General features: G+C 40.7%; 1 protein-coding gene across 1 annotated transcript in view; it reads right to left on the bottom strand.

The window, feature by feature from the left end:
- Positions 1-22,700, bottom strand: part of PID1 (phosphotyrosine interaction domain containing 1) — a 384,153-nt gene that overhangs the window by 200,247 nt on the left and 161,206 nt on the right. The window contains exon 2 of the mRNA XM_069213417.1: positions 746-892. Within this exon, the coding sequence (XP_069069518.1) occupies positions 746-892 (147 nt within the window). The remainder of the gene's footprint in view (positions 1-745; positions 893-22,700) is intronic.

Below are 22,700 nucleotides of genomic sequence, written 5' to 3' on the forward strand. Positions count from 1 at the left end.
CTTCTTCAACCTGGTAACAGTGGATAGCTACTACTGTATCCTTCTTAGACACAATCACTTTAACAGGCTACTCACACACAATGAATGACTAACTTCCCAGACTAGCAGCACACCTACAAGGTGCTTGACCAGACATCAACCTTGTTTGAAGTCCATTTAAAAAGCTTTTAATGGAAAAGAATCTTAAGGTATCCTGTTAGCCCTACCCTACCCCCAGTCAGGATGAGTTAACTCTTTTTCTCTCCCTTCCTCAGCACATAGCATATGGGAAAGGAACGGCAGAGCATCAAGAAAAAAATGAGAGAAATTGAAAACCTATTACTTTGGCACTTGATTACCTCTTTCTCACTACTGATTGTCAATGGTCCACAGGAACAAGAGGAGCTAACCATCGTAAGAAACACCCACCCTCCTTCCTCCCTTAAACAACTAAATAATGCCAAACTCCCTTCCCTAACCAATCTATATCTAATGATCCACGTCCTATATGCGCTAAATGAATTTTAGCTATTACCTAAAGCAAGACAGTATGCATATGGATAGGTGAAAACATGCTAGAATTTGCATCTCTTTTGCTCCCCGTACTCCTTTGTATTGTCAAATTATACATACATTCTACAGAAAGACAAATAGGGATATGTTCCAAAAAAACGGAAATGGATTTTGTTGCACCCCGTAGGATTGTATATTATAAAATAAGCACCAACTGAGAAGCACAGAAAATAACATAATTGATCAACTGTACCTTGCATCCACTTTGCATCCGGTTTTTCATTAGTGGAGTCGTGCTGCACAGTTCAATGGCTTCTGGTTCATGGAAGATAACAGTGGGGAGAGGTTCTTTCCGCAGAGTGAGGACATTCAGCTTGGTCTTTATCATGGTCTGAAAGTGCTAAAGATGCAAGAGAAAACATGGTAAGAGCCACTGGGGCAAACCCAGAGGGTGCATGGAATCATCATCAAACTGGGTGAGTACATTTCAATAAAATAAGCAGGTGGTGTTCATGCCAAGAAAGTACATTGAATACATTATGTATCTTACATTATGCATCTGTGCTTTGGATGGAGACTGTTGTACATATGGGGAAAGGGTTGGAGAACTGACCTGGAAGTTAAGTGGGTCAGCTGTTTTGATGCTCAACTATAAATGAATCAAATTTTACAGAAAAGACAAAAAAATAAAGGACGGGAACAGGGGAACCCTATTTGACAATAGTAAATATGGGTTTTCACCTGCATGTGTAATTGCTATGCGAATTTGTGAACATTCTAGGTGCTCTGAAATGCAGAAACCCATGATAATACAGGGCAACACAATACCTCATAAAAGAGTATCTCTGTGCCTCAACAGTGGTTGGTTTGCGAGTCTCATCTAATCATAATGTGGTCTGATATCTCTCTATGATCTAACACTTGGGCCTCCCATAAGAAATGGCAGTAAAAACACGGCCAACAGTATTTTAAAAGTATTACTGCTCCGGCCATACTAACTGTTATACAAGGTGTGTACACCACCTAGAACTTAAATCAGCTCCGCAAAGACAGAACTAGAGATAAAAACATTAATTGCAGAAGTCCCAAAAGCAGTGTTCATTAAAACTAAAAATTAGACCATCTCCACGTTGGTATTCTAAACAGCCAAATCTATAACCAGCAGTCATCGCTTAAAAAATGGCCCATTTACGGTCATTTACCACATGGTCAAATTTGTAACCATTTTGTGGTGACAGTATTCTGAAGCAGTGGTTCCCAAGCTGTGGGCCGGGGACCCCCTGGGGGTCCGCGAAGACTCCTCAGGAGGTCCGTGACTGCTCAGAAAATATAATAATATTAGGTTCCAACTATCAGTAATGACTCAGTGGGGGTCCCCGGATTCCAATAATGACTCAGTGGAGGTCCCCGGGCTCCAGTATTGATAAAATGGGGGTCCACAGAAGTCAAAAGGTTGGGAACCACTGTTCTAAAGTCATCAGAAATGGCAGCAACTGGTGTGTTGTGGCAGAACTAACTTATTTCCTTGGAAACCTATATAGCTGAGCACAGCATCCCTTCAGTGGCCTAGTCAAAAGGCGGTTGGAATAACCGTGTTTAGGAAATTGATGAAAAGAAGATAATTGACTTTGGCTCAAGGTCCGACAAGAGAACAACCGATTAGAACCTTGAACTCCTAAAGATCTGTCCAACTGCTTAGTCTCCTAAAAGAGCGTTTCGAGGCAATGTGGCTGCTTGAAGATTTCTGGTTGGGGTGTAACTTGTCTTTGTTTGGGGGGGGGGGCGCGAGGCTGCACATCCTATTGGCTTTTCATCCAATACGCTTTGTGTACAGTGAGTTAATTTAAACTTTATTCGCTTTTGTACTGGCAACCAATTGTGTTTTCAAAGCAGATTTATTGTTTTAGACGAGTATTTCATATTTCAGCCACAATCCAGCTGTTTTACTCTGCACTGCGGATACATTTGCTGGGCGATATGGCGGTGACTGAAGCTCTGTACATCAGGCTCTAATGTACTGTGTTGTATTAATCTGGAACATTTTATTAATGTGTTTTAATCTTTGTATCGCACTTTTATGTTTATCTTCGTAAACCGACTTGTCTGGCCCTGCAGCGCATTACTATCTTTTGTTATGGTACTGTGTCGCCTTCTTAGTTGAACTAGTTGCACATAGTAAAAACAATGAGTCAAACAGGAACAGATCCTTCAAGAAAAGGTCATGTGTGCTTATTGTGTCAACGATGTGGTCTAATGATTGGCTTAACGGAGCAGATTTCAGTTCTTTACTGAACTCATAAGAGGTCTGCATACTCAAGGACCAGACAAGGTTGATTCAGAGCTGGAAGCAAGCATCTCTAGGGTTCATCGTAAGTGTTTTTTGATTTGAACTTACTGTGGCATATTAAAACCAAGTAACTCACATTCAAGCTTGCAGCTTCTGGAGCCAACTAACCCTTTCCACCCCTCCAAAATTATTTGTACTCCAAAAATTTCATTATGTGGAGCACTGCTGGCAACTAAGTTCAGGTCTAATACAATGCAATTAAAAACACTGAAAACAAACCTTAAAAACTTCAGTTGAAAAGGTGTTATGTTTGCAATTCAGAAGCTGGAAAAATGCTACATCACTGTACAATGTATTGGTTCCCCCACACACATTAATGGCCTCCTTGTGACTGCACACATGATATCATATTTGAGATTCAATATGACGTCACTGGTGAGGTCACACTTAGCATCCCCAAATTTCTTGCATAGGTATATACTCCAAGTTTTGAAATTACTGACTAATGGAAAGCAAAGAGGATTAACACATGGGCCAGACACATGAAGGGAAGGTGGGTAGGAGAACAGATGGAAACAAGAGGTAACTTACTTATTGAAAAACGCACTTGTGAATGTCGTGCAAGTGTACTATTCTAGGAAGTCACTCAAACTAATTTCATTATTGTCAATCCTACATGAAGAGTTATCTTGGTGAACCAGGAAAATGAAAAAAAAAACAATAAAATGACTGCTCTTACTATTATACCCTAATACCTCTTAAGGTCAATTACTGGGCCCACAAGACCTCACTCAGGTCATTTCTCTTTATGGAAGTAGAAGCCTCACACACCTCATAGTGTCATGCTTCATCCTTGGCTTCTAGCCCCACCCTGTTGGGGTTGGTATCACCAGGGCGGACTCAACTGTCTTGCTCCTTTGAGCAGAGGGAAGTTCTTGATAAATCTTAACTGAATAAAAAGACTGGGATCCAGACTTATAAAAATACCTTGTGTTTACCTCTGGTAATTCCTTTAATAAGAGAAAACACAGGTATTGTTAAAACTTTACAGTGAAACCACGACTCACCAACAATCCAATGTACCCTACAGGACACTGTGCAGGGAATCACCCACAAGGGGTCCTACCTTACATAGGACCCCATCTGTACGAGGCACCTTTCATTCGGGAATCTCTATTATCTTGGTCCACGAGAGGGGCGACGGCCTTTATAGTCACACCTTCATCAAAAGGAGTGCCTCCTAATTACACCTATTTCTTCCCTCATCAGGCCGGACTAGTAGGGTGCACTGAATTGTTGGTGAATAGGGATCCGAGGCGCTGATGAATGCCCGAGGCCCTGATGCGCTTATAAGAATGGGCAGAAACATGTTGGCGTGAACAGGTGACAGGAACCATTAGTTTCGTGGTTTCACCATATGGTTTTAACAATACCTGTGTTCCCCATTATTAAAGGAATTACCAGGGGCAAACAAGATATTTTTATAAGTCTGTATCCCGGCCTTTTTACTCATTGATGATTTATTAAGAACTCACCCTCTGCTCAAAGGAGCAAGAGGGTTGAGTTTGCCCTGGTGGTACCAACCCTACCAGGGTGGGGGTAGAAGCCAAGGATGAGGTGTGTGAGACTTCTACTTCCATAAAAAGAAATAACTTGAGTGAGGTTTTGTGAGCCCAGTAATTGACCCTAGGAGGTGTTAGGGTATAATAGTAAGAGCAGTCATTTTTTTATTTTTTTTTGGTTTTGAATAAGGTTAATATGACTGTGCGTGGATGCTCTCCTCCTCTCCAACTGCTGTGTTATGAGCCAGGTAAATATTCTTAAACACATACTTCTGAAGAGGCTTTCCTGACTATAAGTGACACAGAGTTCCTCTCTTTGTGCATGTAATAGCTCTTAATATCAGGCATGTGCCAGTGTTCACTTCATCTGAGGCAAAGGCCCTGTAAGAAGCGTGTCCCACCGTGTTAGTGATAACCCAATATGAAGACTGTCAACTGACGAAGCTAGTCTCATGCTCTTTTCCCAAAAATCCAAAGATTTTTGTTGAAAAGAAATACTGGACCCAGGTCTGAAAACAGGTCCTTGGTTTGCATTCTGGGTCCAATATAAACAAAAGAATAATAATGATATTCATTCAGATTATTCCTACCATCTAGGTATTTTTTAGAAACAATATATTAATAAAAAGCCCAGTTATTGTGTTCCCAGCACTCACAGGTTGTAGAATATGGTGGCACTATCTCACCTGCCTTCTGTGCCCAATGACTATTGCCCTTAGTGTCCAAGAAAGACTCGAAAAAGGGCACAGTTTTTGTACAGCAAACATCACTGCAGTAACCACTGAGCATTGACTTACATTTTAAAGGACAATGCAACTTTTATGACCTCTCCCAATCTGACCAAACAGCATATAATATTCGAAGATCAAACTTAAGTGGGTATATTTTGTTTTTTTACTGACAAGTCTTACAGGGCCAATGGTATAACTCAGGGGTCTCAAACCTTTTCTATAATAAGAGCTACTTATGATCAATGACTATCATCCTGAGCTACTGTTATTACTATTGTAACAGTGAGCACATTAGACAAGTTTATATTAGCAGCCACTCTATGCAAGATTACTAGCGGTTATCACCTCGGTGCCACAGACAGGTATGCCACTGCAATGTAAAAAAGACATTATCAATTTGGAATGCCTCTACATGGGTAATGCCCTTGCTGTAATACACCTGGTACTAAGGTATAGGTGCCATACGTCTCCTTAATGCTGCATTATATATATATATATATCACTCAAATATAATCTTTAAACATATTTAATAAAGTCTATCATTTTTTTCAAATCATCAGCTTATGAGTTCTGAAAATATGCACATTTTGATCTCAAATACACTCTTTCAGTTTTGACATACATATATTAATTCAACTCTCCTGGGCTGCACACAGGAGAGCTACTTATAGGTAGCTCACGAGCTACTCATTGGAGAAGACTGGTATAACTAATCCATTTTGTTCTGTGAATAAAAGCAGTACCAGGACTGACTTTTACTGGGAACAGGGCATTACTTTTTTCCTTGTACACTGTGTATACTGGTACAAGGGTAGAATTTGGCCTAGGGTGGTGGTTAAAAATGATATAAATCTTAATGTCATCTCACTAGGAATTTAATGGCCAAACATGGCATTTCCAGACACAAGGAGGAGTTTGCCCCAAAACTGGGATTTGTGAGAAAGCCCACAACATCTGAGATTATCTCCCCTTCACAGGAAAAAGCCAGCAGCTGCTAAAAGAGTGTCTTTGATTGGCTCTGGATAAGTCAGTTTACCTTGTGAAAAAAATTAAAAGCAGCAATGTTGACAACTGTGTTCCATAAATTTAGATGTGATCTTGTTTGGCTATGAAGAGACAATCATTTTCGCCTGGTAAGACATATCTGTTTGCAAACCATGCCACATTTCCCAATCGAAAAATATATGTTGGCCGTTTTCAAGGAGGGTGGGCACGATCTAAAACCGAGGGAAATTGCAACACTTCTAAGAGAAATAGAAATTGCCGTTTGACCCCATAAAAACTGCTATTTTTGGTCTCAGATTTAGGAACTCGACTTTAGAGTCCAAAACAATATGCAAAATGTTGCCTTCCCTGATACAATGAGGACAAGATGGTAATAAAATTCCTACCTATCTACCTCGAAAATACAGGGCTTGGCTGAATACCACGCAATGCTCCATTACCAGTTGGTACAGGTACATATTAGGCGTATGGACAACAACAGAAAAATATTTTCTGAATGTTTATGAGTTGAGAAATCTGCACACAATTTTACAAAAACATGGTTTGGAGGTATTGCAGCGTGCTATCAGAAGTTTATTTTTCCATTAAAATACACAACATTGATTCTTAAAATCTAGAATGCAAAAATCTATTGATCGATGTTTCATGGCCAGTGGATGCAGTAGGTGAAATAACTGTCTCCCGAACCCCTAGGCCTGTTTGCAATGCCTGCTGGGCACAGAAAAAGGCCATCCACAACAGGTTCCGGGGCAAAGGGGAGTGGCTGCACACTGTAAGCCAGCCCTGGTATTAGAGCATGCAGGCCACAGCAGGAGATTGCACAGAGAGGGCTTTGGAGACAGTGTAGACACAAGGCATGACCAAAGGTCACGCTGTAATCGAAACCCCACAGGGCACGGCACAAGGCCATTCCCAATGGACTTGGTCACGAAGAGACTTGCTCGCAGACTCCGGTGGCAGGTGGTAAAAACCAAAGGGAATCGGCCACTCCCTATGCCTATGCCTAGAACCAGCAGGGCGCTGCAGCAGACCAACATAACTTAACACACCCAAAGGGCCTCGATGAAATTGTGCCCAGAAATAAAGTTATATTTGTGTTAAGCAAACATTTTAGAAAACAAAACAAGATAGGGGTTTTGTGTAGTCATTGAAAATACTGCTGATAAAGTCATATGCAACCTCACTAGCGATGTCATCAATGATGTAATTTAAGATGTTGTTTGAGTCCATAAGTACAGCTTATATTTAAGTACATAAGTATAGCTGCTACTTACCGTGACTGTGTCATTTCTATATTTTTAAGTTTTGCAACATAAACCTAATGTCTATTCAAATTTATGAGTTTTTATACTAAACGTTATCTTAGACCCTTAAATCTTTTCAGTGAGATTAGACATACACACATTGATAGTGATTATATTATTTTTCCCTTGAAAAAAATACTGATTTATATCATTTGCAATTTTATTTCAAATAATTTTAGGACTGTTTACCAAGGTGCCAACTAGCTCGCATTCAGTGTAATACCATAGTCTGCGGCGGCCCACCATTAGGGTCGTGAGTCTATTTTCCTAAAAATACAAATCGCAATAAATTGTAGCATTACAAAATCACAATCTGTATCTTTAGTGCACATGCTCAATTTTACAATGATGCAAACAACTTCAAACAAATATGAGTCATGTGGTGTTAATATAAGCACTGCATCTTCATGTTTCAGGAATGGGTTTCATGTTTTCCATGTACATGCTCTGCTTCGTAAGATGTCAATTAGACAAAAAATTCTACAAACGAGAAAACACAACACGAACATGTTGAGTTGAATGTTGAGATGTGGTGAAAATAGCTTCCCTGCCAAATTAAAAGAACCGTCTTCGGAGCAGGTGGTAGGCATTTTTCTACCCACAAATGCAAAACAAACATTTGCGCTAAATTAAGAAAATGAACCAATTTACATTTCTTTTCCTTAAAGGTAAGGGAAGTCTAAATAAAGGCGTTTGACTTTCTTCAATATTTTATCAATTAATCAATACTCAAGTTTTATTAGAAGTACCAGGTTAAAAAAAATGTATATAAAAATGCACCAAAAATTCAAAACATTAAAAAAGTGCCCATTCTTGTTAACTCAAATCTCGCATCGACCCTGCCTCCCTCCACAGAACAAAGGGCATTTGAGATGGCTACCCACAGAATGTTCTTCCTTCGAGTATAATTATGAACTTTGTTAAGTGAACTCCGTTGTCACGTGTTAATAAACAAACTGAGCTCCAAAGACCAACTTGGACTGGATAATGTAGCATTCTCATTTTCAATTAACTTGGATAATTCCCAAACTACAGAATATTAGAACACTGGGATGTTAGGAGACTCACTCCAGACAGCAGAGTGGCAGCCCATACAGACCATGTGCTTCTCCCACCCACCGTTTGTCTTGCTTTCTCCGTGCTTAAATGATAATATTAGACTTTCATTGGATTAAATATTCTAAGAGCATTATATCCTTTTTACTTCAGGCTATACCAGTCTCTAAAAGTCTGCTCCCTAGATGTATGCCCCTACTTGAGACTCAATCATATAACTTGGGTTCCGGGTCTTTAACAACCAGTATGGCCCTCAGCAGCAGGCGATAATGCGGTTTCAGAACAATCGAATGCTGGGGGTGGATAATGTGCCAGGGTCTCAGTAATGGCTGGTACAGTCCTTCTTATCCAACATTCCAATGCTTGTATTTGTCTTCCCCTCGTTTAATTTAGAAAATGTAATCCTCAGTGAGTGAGTTGTTCTAAAGAAGTGATAGCTCTTAAGCCACAGGTTATACTGATTGTAAAAGGCTCTCACCCCTTATGGCCCTGAGCTGCTTTCTCCATTATATAATGATATAGTAGAAAACATGTTATTCCGCCAAACAGTACTAACTGTGATGTTTCATTCAGTACCACTTTTACCATTGATATTCGGTATGGCTGTGGGAAAAGATCCATGTACTAGATGATCTAAGAAATTATGTTTGTTTGTGTTTAAATGGAGCTAGAGTATTCATGCACTCTGTAATTTATACACTCTATTAAAAGAAATGGAATGTGTATAGAAGTTCAGTTGGTAAATGATGGAGTACATGTAGCAAGGATAAGGAGTCTTATCTTAATGTAGAGAAGACTTGTCCCTGAAGTTCATGTCAAGAACTTACCATAACCTGCAGGTAGCAATTTCGAGGATGCTGCATTTGGCACATGGCTAGGCGTATTTGTGGACTGGCCCTTATTGGCATGTCTCCATTTGCGGTCACCCATAGGGGGTCCCACCATCTGTGCTAAGCATCAGAAAAGAAAGGCAGCGAAACGATGGCGTAATTCTGCATAGGGCAAAGGATGGTAAGCTTGGGCTTCTTCTTTATCTGTTAGGTTTAGGTTATAAATTACAGGGAAAGATGGTGGCACAGCCTTAGGAACTTCCATTCCCAAGAAGGTGGTCTGTTCAGGGAACTCTGCCTATATTTCTAATCTAAGATGAAGATGAGTATTTTTCTGTAATGCCAGTTCTTGTGTGAATCATATAGAAGGAATCAATTACAAGTGATGGATACTCCACAATGCATTAAATTCCTTTATTTCAACACAGTCATCACCCTCTTGCTACTAATTTTGTTCCTAATTTTTACTCAGTTTGGAATCTTCCTTGGAGTTCCGGATGGATGTCTGCTTAGATCTTTGACCACTGCTGATGTGAGGTTAGAGATCAGTGCCTTGCTATTTAAGTTTGCATTATTCTCCATCTTTAATGGAGAACTAATACATTTCCACTTACTTGTTTGTTCTTTGTGGCTTTTTCCCTCTCACATGGGATGATTTAAAAAGTGATCCTCAACACATTTCACATGCTTTGTTCTGTGCAGAGTGACACTGAGGCTACTGGGAGGAGTTACCCTTTCCTCTGGCAAAAATGGATGAAATTTAGCAGACTTTATGATGGTCAAGTACTTGACCTTCTCTTGTCCAACTTACATCTTGTTGTCAAGTTATAATAAATCCATCTCTCCTCCACAAACCAATCTTATAGTGGGTATAACCTCAAAGTTTTAAAAGTCAAATGGCAAACACAATAAAAACAGGAAAAATATAGTTAAACAGACTCGTGCCAGGAGCAATATCAGTTGTTGAAGGCCCCTCCCAAGTTATCCACCTGAGACATATTTGAGGGCAAATAATAATGGATAAGAGGCTCTAATAAGCGGTACAGTATGAGACAGAAAGGCTGGAATGCTGTATGATCAAAGTAGAATGTTAACACTCATCAGGGAGAAACAGAGAGACAAACTTTGGAATGTTTGAGCAGAACATCTATGCCAGCCAACGCCAATCCTTTTCCACCCCACTGTCTTCAATTGCACTCGCAACACTCCAGTGTTCTAATGCTCATTATGCAGCATGAGCCTTTGGGGGTCCCTCAAAATAAAGAACTTGTACGGTAAATGTCAACTTTAAAAAGTACCATACAGCAGAGTCTTATTAATTTTTTAAACCTCTTAGCAGTCTTCCCCTTTCATAAACAGGTTTAAAAAAAACAGAGCTATGGTACTCAGGGAATTACAGTATATACTTCAAGCCACAGTCTCTACAGAGTCCTCTTCAAAAATTAGAGAACTCAAAAGTTCCTATAAACATAAGAATATGTGGCACAAAGAAAGGTTCCATTTAAAAGCAGTGCCTGGAAATATTTTTATATCCAGAAAAAAGATCAACAATGTTGGCTCCTTATTAATAAATTAGACAATATTAAGACTGGATCAAGAGATATCAGTTTATATAAATGGATCAATCATATAGAATCACTGGATGCTGATCTGCTGCTGAACACATTAGAGAAGCAGCAGTTAGGTATATTTTCTTCTGTCTTCTATGACGATAAGGTCAAAGCTGATATCGCCCCAGTTCCTTTTCACAAGATTTTCTTACATATTGAATAGCTTCAGGCAAAATGGAGCACCAGCTCTAGTGGCCTGCCAAGTCTATTTTTAAAAACAACCCACGGATTTGATCAACATGGTTTGCACTGTTTTGGGATGTAGCATTTGAAAATAGGGGCTGTTCCACACTCTTAAAGGCGTTAAATTTTGCACTCTAGATCTAAAATGGTACAATGAAGAATTTAAGTAATTACAGATTAACTGGCCTTTTAAACGTCGATGAAAAGGCATATGGCAAACTTCTTTTGGCCTTTGATCTTTAAGAATCGGCAAACGAAACAGGAGTATTCCAGTTTTCTCAAACTGGTGTTCATATAGTGGTAATTAGCCTACCAATATGTTCAAGTCATCTGGAGCAAACTGTGTGTGTTTTATTGACTACAGTAAGACATTTGATGGCTTGGACAAAGGATTCCAAAATAAAATGTATCACTGGCTCTTCTCTTCTGATCATATTTCTACTACTAGGGGACTAAAACAGGTGTGAGTTTTAGGTCCCTGCTCTTCAGCCTCTAACCCTCTCAAATAGGATGCTTGCTTACAAAGCAAAGCTTTTTTACACAAACTAAATGCCATCACATACAAATAATGCAATATGATAATGCAGTGCTCAACTACACACTTCTTAGTCTACAGAATACTTCAAATAATTTTGACACCAGTAATCATACTAATAAGTAGATACTGAACAGTAGTAAATCACAGATTTTAGTACTTTCTAAGAAGAAGAGACTGGGGAAACTGGGAAATTATCACTCAAACCCTATAAACACCTTTTACCTCATATTATTTGGGAGCATGGTTATCAAATCTAGGGACTCCAATGTACTATTTAGAAAAACATAAACGTAGATGATCATTGTTAACATATGTTCTTTGCAGACTGTAGGTCACACTGGAAAGTGCTTTGGCTCAACCAATAATGACAGTAATTAAGGCAAAATCCCTTCATTCTTTCCCCAATGGACTGACAGTGTATCCAGGGAAATTTGACTCCTGGTTAGATAAGGCTCAGTACAATAGGTTTATAAAGATTTTTAATCTATCATGCTCCACTAAACAGGCCCAACAGAGATTGGAGTTAAATTTACAGAATTTACAATTATCCAATCTGGTTTCTTGCATAAAGCTCTGCCATTGTCTCTGATCAGTCAATTAGGGGTCTCTTAATAGCCTGGTGTGATTTACACCCAAAATGCAATAATTTCATGTTGCAAATATCAAGAGATGGGTATAACATAGACCAAGCTCTCGGATTTATTGTCCAAATGTCAATATATGAGGCAGCTTAAGATGTTTTTATCTGATCAATTATCTACAAAGTCAAAAATTTCAGATTATGTTGAGTTTGCAAATGAAAATCTGTACCATGACGTAATCTCTTATCGTGAGATCGGACTGCAACAAGGCTACTTGAAAGAGGCAATAGGCTATGCCATAAGGCACTCAATCTGCCTACACGTCCTTTAAATTACAATTTTAGAATTTAAGAGAAAGTGCTCTATTGGCAAAGAGGAAATGTAGATTATGTTCAAACACCTCTGTATCAGTGTGACATATTTTATGTATTTGCAAAGAAGTGGATAGTGAGCACCAATTTTGGCTTTGGCCTTTAACCCTAGAAAAGGGTATTAAAACTTGCTAGGATACCATCAGGTACTGTTTTGTCCAAATGCTTTGTGTAGAGTAGTAAATTACTTATTAGTACCCAGTAAGTGTCTTAAAGAGCTGAATTCAATAAGTATTTAGACATAATCAGATAGGTGACTACATTTATTAATTATTTTCACATCTGATCTTCAATAATGATTTTGTTTTGTGCTTAGTTTGTGTACCAAACAGTAGTGAACATAATTTTAATTGGCCTTCCTGATTAATTTACTATTTTAGTTTCTATATAGTCATTAGTCTTGGTAAGGCCATAAACCTTTATAAGTTCATATCAAAATAGGTGCCTTCCAATGAATGAGAAGCTAGCATTTTCTCACAAACATTAGATAAATATCATATGTTGTGATTTGTGATTGAGTGCAGTGAGTGAGCAAACCTGTGGAGGACAGGGGTGTGTGTGTGTGGGGTCTGGAGTGAGTCACATGCAGCGAATGTCCTTTAAGAAATGTAGGCAATGTTTGAATTCCAAAGGAGGGTTTTCAATTTCTCCACATGAAATGCCAAACGTGGTGAGTAAACTAAACACCTGTACAGGAATTTAGGTGAATAGACAGAAGAAAAATATAGCTCTTATTTAATAATAAAAAAAAGTTACGTTTAAAACACTGAGTAAGTGAAGCGAAAACTGAAAATATTTCTCTGAGCTTGTGTATGATATATGGTGATATATATATATATATAGATTTTTTTAAACTAAAAATGTTATCCAGTGCTTTATTTTCTAAAAATACAATGTTTACACCTCTTAACGCCTTACATACACAGGACGGCTGGGAGCCGTTCTCCACCGCAGTGCTCATGTGTGGAGGACGGCTCCCAGCCACCTCGCACACGAGGCAGCAAATCCCTCTGGTGTGGGCACCAGAGGGATTGCCTGCTGCAAAAACAGCCTCGGGAAGTGGGGAACAGGTAACCCACCTCCCAATGCAGTTCTTTTTTGTTTTCAGGGAAATGACAATCAGCAGGTGCTGCACACTGACGTCATTCCTCTGAAAATGAAAGTGAAAGTGAAAGGAGCGGATCAGCAAATTTCACTTTCTCTGCATAGATGCCTGTGGTACTATCTCAGCTCCCTGAGCACTGATCCAGACACGACAGGTATCGTTGGGAAGGGTAGAAACTCTTCTTTCTGATAGTACATTACTCAAGTGCATCACTGTTTGGGGATCATCCCAAGGAGGGGGATCCCCAAGCAAGCATCCACTCCACTAGACACCAGGGAGAAGGGAGTGGCCCCCTAAACAAGGGCTTCTGCTCCCCAAGTATTTTTTGGGGACAGTTCAGTCGATCTGCCCCCGTGGGGGCAGATGGGAGCAATATCCCCCAATCAGCCCCCCGCCCAGGGGAAGGACAGAAAGCCCACTAGAAGACCATGGAATATTTTATTCAATTAGTGTAGCGGTGGGGGCTGTCCACGATGGGCTGGTCAATGCCCCCACCCCAAGCAAAAAAAATAGGCACAGTCTTTCTGGGGAAATAGCCCCCGATCTGCCTCCCAGGGGAGCAGAAAGCCCACTAGCACACCAGGGAATATTTATGTAAGTAGTGTAGTGGTGGGAGCTGCCCATGATAGGCCGGTCAATGCCCTCACCCCCCAAAAAATGGACACAGTTGTGGGCAGAAGGGGGCAACAGTCCCCGACCTGCCCTACACCACCCCTGGGGGCAGAAAGCTCGCTAAGCACCAGGGACTATTTTTTTATTAATGTAGGGGTGGGCTGGCCAGAATGGACATGGCAATGCCCCCACCCATCCCAAAATAAATGGGCACAGTCTTTCTGCCTCCCAGGAGAAGACAGGGATTATTACCTTTGATCTGCCCCCCAGGGCGGTCAGAAAGCCCAAAAGACACCAGGGAAGCATATTTTAAAAACTAGAGAGCATGGTTATGCCCTCCCCACCCCCAACTGAAGGGGTCAACCACTTTAATTCCCCCTCAATTTCTACACGTTTTTGGCCCTTCCTTGTCACAAGCACTTGGCCCACTCACACAACTGAGATATAATTGTTATCGGGAGACCGAGGGGCACACTAGGTGGTAGGAAATATGTGCTGGTGCTGTGAACACACACAGAAATAAGAGAAAAATTTGACTTTTCAACTTAATTTGAGGTTTACAGGGAATTCTGGGTAAGAAAATGTTGGGGGATCCATGCAAGCCACACTTCCCCGAACTGCACAAGGTGTCTAGTCTTCTGAAATATCAGGGTTTGGTAGTCTTCCCTAGATGGCCGCTCAGCCCGGGACCAAAAATGCAGATGCCCCCCTTGCAAAAATAGGTCGTTTTGTGATAGATAATTTTGATGAGTCCAAAATACTTTGTGCCCTTCCCTGTCGTGGGCACTTGTGAGTTAGCATTTTTATCGGGAGACCTGCAGTAGGCTGGGTGGTAGGAAATTTGATGCTCCCCTAATATTCTAATACTTTCCATCACACAAATGTGAGGAGAATGTGTTTTTTCAGTCAAAGATGGAGGTTTGCAAGGGATTCTAGGTAAAACAACCTGGTGAGAGTGATACAAGTCACCCAATCCTAGATTACCCTAGGTGTCTCGTTTTCAAAAATGTGTAGGTTTGTTACGTTTCCCCAGGTGCCAGCTGAGGTAGGACCCAAATTCCACAGCTACCCACTTCGCGGGTCAGTTTAGCATGGAAAAATCTGATGTATCCGTGTTGCGATTTGGGCTGTTTCCTGTAGTGGGCACAAAGTCTACGTACACAAGAGAGGTACCATTTTTATCGGGAGACTTAGGGGAACACATACATAGTAGAACAATTATTATTAATAAATGTCTTTCTCTGCATTTGCGCCTTCCAAATGTAAGACATTATGTAAGAAAGAAGTCATTTTGAGAAATTCCCTGTAATTCACATGCTAGTTTTGAGTAACCCCAAATTCAGAGATGTGCAAATAACCACTGCTGCTAAACTCCATATGTAGTGCCCATTTCGGAAATACATAGGTTTCCTTGATGCCTATTTTTCACTCTTTATATTTTACCAAATTAATTACTGTATACATGGTACAAAATGAAAAACATTGCAAGGTGCAGCTCAGTTATTGGCTCTGGGTACCTAGGGTTCTTGGTGAACCTACAAGCCCTATATTCCCCTGAACCAGAAGGGTCGAAAATCTGCCACAGTTAGAAGACATTACAGATGAAAACGTGGCTGTTTTTTCAGCTTAATTTCAATAGTTTCTATTTCAACAGTTACATTCTTTAGGAAAACCTTGAAGGATCTACACAAATGACCACTTGCTGAATTCAGACGTTTGTCTACATTTCAGAAATGTATAGTTTTCCGGGATCCACGATTGGTTTCACACCCATTTCCCCAGATGCTTTCTTGTGCAGCACTTTTTGCCCATTTTCCCCAAAACCCCAAAATGTAGCTTCATTTTGGCTAATTTCTTGGTCCCCTCCAGGAGAATCCACACACCCTGGCTATCTTTAGAATCCCCAGTATGTTGGAAAAAAAGGATGCAAATTTGGCGTGCATATCTTATGTGGACAAAAAGTTATGTGGGCCTAAGTTCAAACTACCCCAAATAGCCAAAAAAAGACTCAGCACTAGAGGGGGAAAGGCCTAGCAGCGAAAGGGTTAAACAAATATAAAGTGCTTGTCTTCATTTACTTGTACGTTAAATAGCACTTTTAGCTAATGTCACTGGCAAACTAGCATTGTTTTTAAAAGGCAGTTGTGAAATAAAATTGGGGCACTTTATTTAGCCATGCTCACTTTCCCAGATATCCCTCTGCTCCCCCACCTCCCCGCACCACGAGTAGGACGCTCCAGAAATTAATGTTTGAAGTCTGTTGCCCTACATTACAATTGTGATGGCTTTAGCCTTAAATGCGACAAATAAACAATGGCTCACTTTTTTACAGCTTAAAAAAGCACGAGTTCAAGACGATGGGTGTTTTTCAAAGTAACAGGCCATTTGCAAGTCGGGCTTGATAGCATAGCCCTCAGCAAGAATTGCTGTTTAAATCAGCAGGACAGCCCCCTTCAACAACGGACTCATCTGGGATAGCCCTATTTAAGCACGGTCTCGTTTGCATCACCTCCTTCAGCCACCATTCTGCGTTAGCAAATAAATCACATTTTGAGAAGTATATCTCTCGCATCATGCTACTGGCTATTGGTGCATCAGTCTGTTTCCAATAAAGTGGTTGTTTTGCAAACCATGATAACCATCTTACATGTGTCTTCATCCCGATTATCATATTCAGTTCTTTATCTTATACTGCACGCAAAAAAAACAATCCTTTTATTATTGTACTCACTGCCAAGATACACTGGCTCATTTTAAGCAAAGCAAATGAATTGCCGCGATGACCATTTGGCACCCTTAGTCCCAGTTAGCCGTCAGACTGCTGCTAATATGCATTAATCTGTGACTGGTTTCCCAAGCTCCTGTTAGCAGGATGCAGATTAAATTGGAATTCAGCATGCCCAGCTATTCTGGCAACGATAAAAGGTCTTGCGTATTACTAAAAAAGCAAGACACTCTATTGGCTTTGCAATGCTTTTTATTCTAGTGGCATTTTATTATTCAGAAACACACAAAGTAAACCCGGACTATTTATTTAGGAAGCCTGGTTAATTTGTCCATTAGCACTCTATGCTTTCATATTCACAGATCTCATTCGGGGTGCCAAATCTCTAACCTTATGCTTGATTACCAACTTTTACATCAGGTTTGGTGATAATTGTGTTCACACTGCAAAAGAAATTCCATAGTTAGATAATGAAAAATATATGCCTTGCATAAGTCAATTTATATATCTAGCCAGTGGCGGCATGTACTTTTAGCAGGGAGAGGTGTCATCGGGGCACAAACGCACACAAACACTCATACTCATGCATTTACACTTGCAGGCACACACACACACACACACACACACACACACACACACATCCATTCACAATATTTACTCCCAAATATTCATGCACACACGCCTGCATGAAACAGTAAAAAATTAAATCATACTTAACTGTATGCACAGTGCTGTGCTTCGGAGATCGCAGGAAGTCTGGGGCTGCTGCCTTCTCTAATTGGCTGACCTACGTCAGCCAAAGACAGCAGCAGTCCCTCACTTGTCATAGAGCGGGATGGGGTCAGTGAGACTGCTGATCCTACACCACTCTGTCAATAGGTGTCCATGATTGACACTTAGCCGTGGGCACTTCAGGGCTTAGAACTGAAGCGCCAAGGTGTGAGGGAATCAGCGACACTCCCCCTCTTCACGAGGGGGGGGGGGGCTTGAGTTGCTTTGCAAGGCTGAAGAGGTCACACCCACAGGAGCTGTGAATTCTTCAGCCTGGCAAAGTTCAGCTCAGGCAGTCAGGAGCCCACGCATTCAGCTCCTGTCTAGCTTCTGGCTGTCTGACCTAAAAGTAAAGAGTGTCTGTCAGCCAACCCTTTACTTAGCCCTACAGACACTCTTTATGGCAGCCCCTCAGCCCATTAGGACTGGCCGTGGCTGCCATCCAGTTATTGCTGGTATCCATTTGTTATAGAGCCTGTGACAGGAATTATAGATACAGTGAAGTTCAAATTACAGTAGAAAGGTGTTTTTTGGAAGTGTAATAACTATGCCACCATTCAATTATGGACAAACTTGGCCAAAGTATACATGTCAGACCAAACTATTCCAAATTACTTACATACACCATTCATGTCGGATCCTGGCCCAATTACACAGCGTGTTTCTAGAGGTGTCAGATGAGTATTGTGGCGTATGATGGAAGGTGCGACATCCTATCACAATAGGATGTTGCACCTGAAGACTTTTTGGCGAAAGGTAGTAGAGTTCCTCGCAGAGTCGACAGGCAAACAGGTTTTGTAATGCCAAGAACATGCCTGATTCTTCTGCTAGGTCTCATACTCAGGCCTATGGTAGAAAAAGGCATCTGTGAAATTACTGATTTACTGCACGCCAAAAGAGCTATTTCAATCAAACCAGCCCACACCCCCACATCAATAGGTGGTGCCGCAAACTGAGCAAATGGGCAGAAGCTGAGGATGTTGCGATGTGCTGCATAAGCTATAAAAAAGGGTGGCACCAGGGGTGACAGAGTGGGACGTCATTCTATTGAAATTAGGTCAGAAATTCAAAGGCAAACCACAGCAAAAAGACCTGGACAACAGATGAGATGGACTAATGCAGTGGTTCCCAACCTGTGGTCCCGGGACCCCTTAGGGTCCGCAAAGCCTCCTCAGGGGGTCCGCGTCTGCTTAGAAAATTAAATAATATTAACAGATTAGGTCCATAGCTTTCAGTAAAGATTCAGTGGGGGTCCCCGGATTCCAATAATGAATCACTGGGGGTCCCTGGGTCCCAATAATGATAGAGTGGGGGTCAACAGAAGTCAAAAGGTTGGGAACCACTGAACTAATGCATGGTTTATGGCCCATGCTTATGCCACCTTGTCATTAAAGTTGTAATATGTTTGCTGTAATGTGCTCCACTCCAGTCAACTGCCTGCTTACTCTTCATGAAAGAAAATCAGTAAAAAGACATTTAAAAAGAACACTAAATAAAATCAAAATTATACATGTCAGACCCCGTTTAGGGAGGTCACAAGGCAGGCAAGGGATACTGGGCGGTAATGTTGGTGGTTCGGGGTAATTTTTGTCTGGTGTCCATCTACTTTGGCTTGAAAACTGGTCCAAGTAAAACCTTGCCACACTTTACTCTCAGGGTAATGTGGTAAGCAATTCAACGGCTACTTACGGAGCTAGTGTGAGAGTAGAGACTCAGAACTCAAACAGTCAAAAAACAAAGTACTTCTTTTAGTAAGATGAGTCTAATAACACAGCAAAATGAAATACTATACACTGTCATGGGGGTTCAGCTATAGGCTCTTCTAGATTCTCAAAGAGTTAAAAAGGCCATAGGTAAGAAATAGGCAAACAACTAGGCTGTGCAATCAGCTACCATATTTGGTAAACAGTAGGTCAGCTCATTCAGATTTGTGCAGCAGTGTCCCTATCATGAAGGCTTATCTTTTCAAGTTCAAGAAGTATTTGAGTCTTTAATTTCAGGCCTTGTGTTACATATTCACTGAGATGTGGCTCGGCGCATAGATTGGTGGTGCTCGCTTCATGGTTGCATAGTCAGTGTTCTTGTCAGCGAGTGAGGTTCAGGGACAGAGGCAGTGCCACTTGAATCTTGTGGCTGAGAATGAACAGCACAGGAGGTCCTGGCAACAATCTCTTGTCTTCAACAGTTTCAGCCTCCAGGCATTTGCGTGGTTCACCTCAGTGGCAATGTGGGCAGGTTCCACAGGTCTCACAGCATATCGATGCAGAGGCAGAACAGGCCCCTCGGCTCATGCTGCATTGGTGCTGGACAGTAAGTTGTGGCTCGTGCTTCATGCGTCTATCACAGCAACACTGGGAAGCACTACTTTCCTTGGTCAAAAATCTGGAACTGAAACAAAGTGGGTTGGTTTGTTCTCATCGTTATACTCATTTTTCAGACTAGGGATGTTGAGCCACTGTTCAAGAAACCGCTTAGGTGGATCTTTTTCAAATGTTTTTTTGGGCTGCATAACAAACACAGTCTTTGTGCAAGATGTTGGCTCTCAAAGCAGATAGTGAGGATTCTGGTTCTAAGCAGGAGTATCAAGCCCAATGAAGTTTGAAGACTCTGTTACTTCAAGAAGCCCAATGACCACGAGGTGCAATCAGGAAAAAACAAAAAGGCACATCCTGCCTAGAAACATCCTCACCCTCGAACAGACTCTACTGATTCACCCCCACTCATCTACCATCAACCAAAAGACAGTGATCATGATGACCTAATCAGCAATACCTTGTTAAAAGGTCCTTGTTGCTTTTCAAAAGGTAGCTCTGTCTCCATCCTGCTCCTGGGACTCCTCCTTTCAGTTCCTGGAACGCAAGAAATGCATTTCTACTGCCTGAGTATGTTGTTCTCTCTAACTCTTCTGGTGCCATGTGAAACCACAGGTACTCCAAAATGGATCACACTGGTCCCAGTAATTATCTCACCACAACACAGAGTCTTACTATCATCCATACCTTTCAGACAAGCATCCAGCATGCACAAAGAATGTGAACACGAGGATCTGGATGTCACATTTAAGCATAGCTTTAAATAAGTGGGGCCTGGGGACCCTGTTTTCCTCCTGAAACAGGAAAAAGATATTTTCAGTATTATGAATCTACAAAAATCAGCATGCTGCCACCACTGCTTCATGACAACAGTCCAGGACATTGACAGTAGTCCTAATTTCAATATAGCAGGTACACCTGATACACCTCTTCTGGTCACAGGGGATCACTATGAACAAGCCTAGGTCTCAGCATACAGGCTAAATTAGTGTGAGAGCTGAACCAATTAAAAAAAATAAAAATAAAATCAGGATACTAGTTTCACATGCAGTCAGGTCACTCATGGCAGGAGTACATGTCGGTTTACCATGCAGTGGATGTTCCCTCTCGCAGCAATACACATTCAGCCACCTTTGAATTTATCTACTAAACTTTGTGCAAATTGGTCAAGGAAAGGCAAAAGCTGTATGAAGATTATGGGGTCCCAAAGGTTGCATGTTTATTTATTATAATTGTGTCGCTGGCCAAATTTACACCACACCTAGCAGAAAGGTTAAAGATGCTCAAATTTGTGTCCTTTTTTTTGTTTTAGGTCACGTCTGTGAAGAAGATTCTGAGTAAGATTAAAGTGGAAAAATGAGTGATACAGTACTGAAATGGCTAAACAGGGTGCTATACAAGAATCACATTCCACAAACATGGTGGTCAGAGCCAGTGAGATGCACACACTATAATTGGTATTAAATGCCTGGAATGCATAGAGACACAGCAAATAACCACCCCTGAAGGGAATGCATAACCTTGTCAGAAAAACCAAGAAAGGCGTGTAAGGATATTTCCAGTACTGACCAAGCAAGTTCTTGACTGCTAAAATTATAGAATTGTGAATAACCTCACTTTTGAGTATATCGGTCCGCACAAATCATAATGCACTGCAGGAGTAATTGTAAAACATATGATCATGCAAACAGGTGACGGGAAGACAACACAGTCCACTGGTGTAGGAAATATCCTAATTCCGTGACAAATATCACAGAAAAGTAATTCTAGATTTGAGAATCTTTCAGACAAGATTCAAGAACCAATACCTGTGACATTTAGAATGTCAAATAGTGGTTCTTAATTGTTTCCATGGACGAAGGTTGATTTTTCTGGTCAAAATTCATGGTTCCAAAAATAACAACACATGAATGAAAAATTAAAGAGAATTTAAAAGCGTATCATAACACAACCTCATAAATCGCAAGTAATCAGATTAAAACACAGTTATTTTGTCATGTAAACATTAAACATCTCAGTTTGGTCAATTATGGTGATGGGCAACAACAGAAGCTCAATAGACAGCTGAGCAAATTGGACTGTAAAGGTTTTACGATTTTGAGCACATTAGCGTGGAGGTGGTGAACTTAACTTACCAACTTACAAAAAGTTTAATGTTATAATAAAAAGTGATCATAAACTTTTTAAATGTAATGTTTAATGCAGAGTGTATAAGTGTAGTATGGATAGTTGAAATACATAGCGGCCTATTCACAAACTGCAATATGTAGTAGGCAAAGTAGAACTGCAGTAGCACTACTCAAGCACTGCAAAATGCTATATCAAATCTTCAGGAGGAAAGCACCACCTCGCTCCTAACTTTTCTGTGCAGATATCTCTGATATGGTGTAATAAGTACACAAATGATGAGTAAATGCCGGAGAGGCAAAAGAGAATGGTCTGAAAATTGTGAAGGCTTGCTAAATGGGAGGTGTTTAGAGAAATGTAATGAAGAGTGTGGGGCGGGACAAGCTAATAGAAACACACACCCACAAAAGAGTAAGACAAATGCTATTCACAAAGAACTTTTCCATTTACAGCTCTAAAGGTGTCAAAACAGGTGTAAACGTATTCTAGCCCAGTCTT

Source organism: Pleurodeles waltl, chromosome 11 (assembly GCF_031143425.1).
Source record: "Pleurodeles waltl isolate 20211129_DDA chromosome 11, aPleWal1.hap1.20221129, whole genome shotgun sequence".
Taxonomy (NCBI): domain Eukaryota; kingdom Metazoa; phylum Chordata; class Amphibia; order Caudata; family Salamandridae; genus Pleurodeles; species Pleurodeles waltl.